At 55.9% G+C, this 2,778-nt stretch overlaps 1 protein-coding gene across 1 annotated transcript in view; it reads left to right on the top strand.

The window, feature by feature from the left end:
• PTSG_04634 (uncharacterized protein) overlaps positions 1 to 2,778 on the top strand; it is a gene marked incomplete at its 3' end in the record, with an annotated part of 7,734 nt that overhangs the window by 2,077 nt on the left and 2,879 nt on the right. Inside the window, exons 6-13 of the mRNA XM_004994670.1 lie at positions 131 to 205; positions 365 to 464; positions 672 to 831; positions 1,013 to 1,082; positions 1,379 to 1,456; positions 1,638 to 1,838; positions 1,987 to 2,145; positions 2,391 to 2,510. Coding sequence (XP_004994727.1) covers positions 131 to 205; positions 365 to 464; positions 672 to 831; positions 1,013 to 1,082; positions 1,379 to 1,456; positions 1,638 to 1,838; positions 1,987 to 2,145; positions 2,391 to 2,510 — 963 coding nt within the window. The remainder of the gene's footprint in view (positions 1 to 130; positions 206 to 364; positions 465 to 671; positions 832 to 1,012; positions 1,083 to 1,378; positions 1,457 to 1,637; positions 1,839 to 1,986; positions 2,146 to 2,390; positions 2,511 to 2,778) is intronic.

Here is a 2,778-nt window from a genome sequence, read left to right as displayed (position 1 = left end):
CACACACACACACACACACACACACACACACACACACACACACACACACACACACACACACACACACACACACACACACACACACACACACACACACACACACACACACACACGAACTCATTGTGCACAGGGCGCGTGTCGGTTTTTCCTGCGCCTGACGGACAAGTTTGAGGACATGCACGATGACATTTACGACCGGCTCAAGGTGTGACGCTGCACTCATGCTCACGTGTCTGTGGATGGTCGTTGCATGTCCACGACAGCATCGCCCTTCATCGCACACCCCTCACATCAACGCCATCCCCATCACCAACCCCTCTCCTCACGACCACTCTCCTCAATTACCCCCCCCCCTGCTCATCAGGTTCCGCTGATCACGCTCATGTCGTCATCGGCGTCAGAGCTGTCTTACACCGTGCTCCACCACATCCACCTCCTCATTAAGCGCCGCCCACACATCTTCGGTGCCTGCATGCACGCATGAGACTTGTCCCATGTTCCCGCTGCCTGTGTCAATGTGTGTGTGCGTATGCGTGTGTGTAAGTGTGTGCGTGCGTGTGTGTAAGTGTGTTTGTAAGTGTGTGTGTGTGTGTGAATGCAACAGTCATCTTGATTGTGTCTCACGTTTGCGTTGCGTGTCTGTGCATGTGTGCATGTGTACGTGTGTGCAGCGAACGACTACAAGGCGCTGTTCTCGCGGTTCACGGATCCGGCGTACGTGAAGGCGAAGAAGTTGTCCATCCTGACGGACATTGCGGACGAGAGCAACGTCGAAAAGATTGTGGAGGAGCTCGCAGCGTGCGTCACAGACATTGACGTGGACATGGCAAGGTGCGCTGGTGGTGGACAGTTGAAGGGATGCATAGGCTGTGGGTTGATGTGGTTGGTTGCCTGTTGATTATGTTGCTTCTGTTGGTGATGGTCGTGTGGTCATGACGTAGTTGATGAGACCATCTTCTCTCCATTCCCTCATGATGTGTGTGCGTGTGTGTGCGTGTGCACATATGTGCAGGCGTGCTGTTCGTTCTGTGGGCAAAATCGCCATCAAGCTCCCCGCCGCCATTGCCAACATCCTCAAGGCCGTGAGTTCACACACACACACACACACACTCACTCACTCACTCACTGACTGGCTGCGACTGCCTTCTCTAATGGCCCACGGTCTTTCTTGCATCACATGCGTGCAGCTATCATTGCCATTGCCATTGCCTACTCACAGCACCACCATCAGCTCTTCGCTGCGTATACACGATCACTCATCCCATCACTTGCTCGTGTGTGTGTTCATGTGTGTGTTCATGTGTGTGTTCATGTGTGTGTTCGTTTGTGCGTGTGTCATGTGTTCATGTGTTCACGTGTTCACGTGCGTTTCCATCAGCTGCTGGCGTTCCTTGAGCTGCGGTCCCCGTATCTCACTGCAGAGACGCTCGTCGTCATGCGCGACATTCTCCGCAGGGTACGCTCCCCGCCTCAAACCACAGTGGTGGTACTGGTGGTCATGTGTGTGTGTGTGTGTGTGAAATTGCGGTTGTATGTTGTTCTGTCGTCCTCTCTCACTCTCTTTTTGCACACGCACACGCACACACCACACATCACACATCACACCTCACGTGCCCCCCCCCCCTCCCACCGTGCAGTACCCCGGGGAGGCTGACGGGCTTGTGCCCCAGCTGTACGACCTCGTTGATCTTGCCACGCTTGACGACGAGCCCGAGGCGCGGGCGGCGCTGGTGTGGCTCCTCGGCGAATTTGGCCAGCTGCTGGAGGAGGGGCCGTATGTCCTCGAATCGTTTATCGACGACGTCAACAGCGAGAAGTCGCCAACCGTCCGACTCCAGGTCTGGTGGTGTGCGTGTGCATGTGTGTGTGTGTGTGCTTGTGTGTGTGTGTGTGTGCACCACCGCCCCACAGAGGTGCCCACTCACCTCACCCTCAGCTCTAGACTGGCAATGTCCTCACGCACATCATGTGTGCGTGTGACTGCAGCTGCTGACGTCTGCTGTGAAGCTGTTCTTCAAGCGGCCACCTGAGATGCAGAAGATGCTTGGGCGGCTGTTTGACTCGATCATCTCCGATGAGATGCACCAGGACGTGCATGACCGCGCCCTCCTCTACTACCGCCTCCTCAAGACAAACTACGCCGAGGTACGCGCACACGCACACGCACATGCCCCTTGCTGCTGTTGCTGAGATGGTGGCTACGGTGGTGGTGGTGGTGATGATGTTGACAGAGGTGGTGGTGCCGGCGACGGCGGTACGGTTGATGGTGACGCTGGAGTTGTTGCTTTGGCACTCAGCACCTCTGCGCCAGCAGCGACACTTCCTCACGCTTTAACACCACCACCACCACCACCACCACCACCACCACCAACGCTCCTCTCTGGCTGCAGGCCCAGCGGGTGATTGCGGGGACGCAGCAGACGGTGCAGGAGTTTGTGCTGTTTGAGCCCGAGAGCAACGAGGAGGTCTTCCGCGAGTTCAACTCCCTCTCCGTCATGTACAGCCAACCGGTACGCACGCCCGCACGCACGCACACACACACAAACACACACACACATATATGTATGAGAGGGAAGATGGTGTTGGTCTTGGTTTTCAATGTGGGTCTAATGTAGGCAGTGAGTGCAAACATCCCTGTTCATTCAAGCCAACCCACGCACACACACTACCTTTGTGCCCAAACACCAACACACACACGCTTGCAGATGCGAACAGGCGAAGCAGTTCTTTTTCGGACGATCCTCTTTTACAACATTCTTGGGCCAGTCTGATCGGAGG

The sequence above is a fragment of the Salpingoeca rosetta genome (genome assembly GCF_000188695.1).
Source record: "Salpingoeca rosetta unplaced genomic scaffold supercont1.10, whole genome shotgun sequence".
NCBI lineage: Eukaryota > Choanoflagellata > Craspedida > Salpingoecidae > Salpingoeca > Salpingoeca rosetta.
This window is presented reverse-complemented; position numbering and strand designations above follow the sequence as displayed.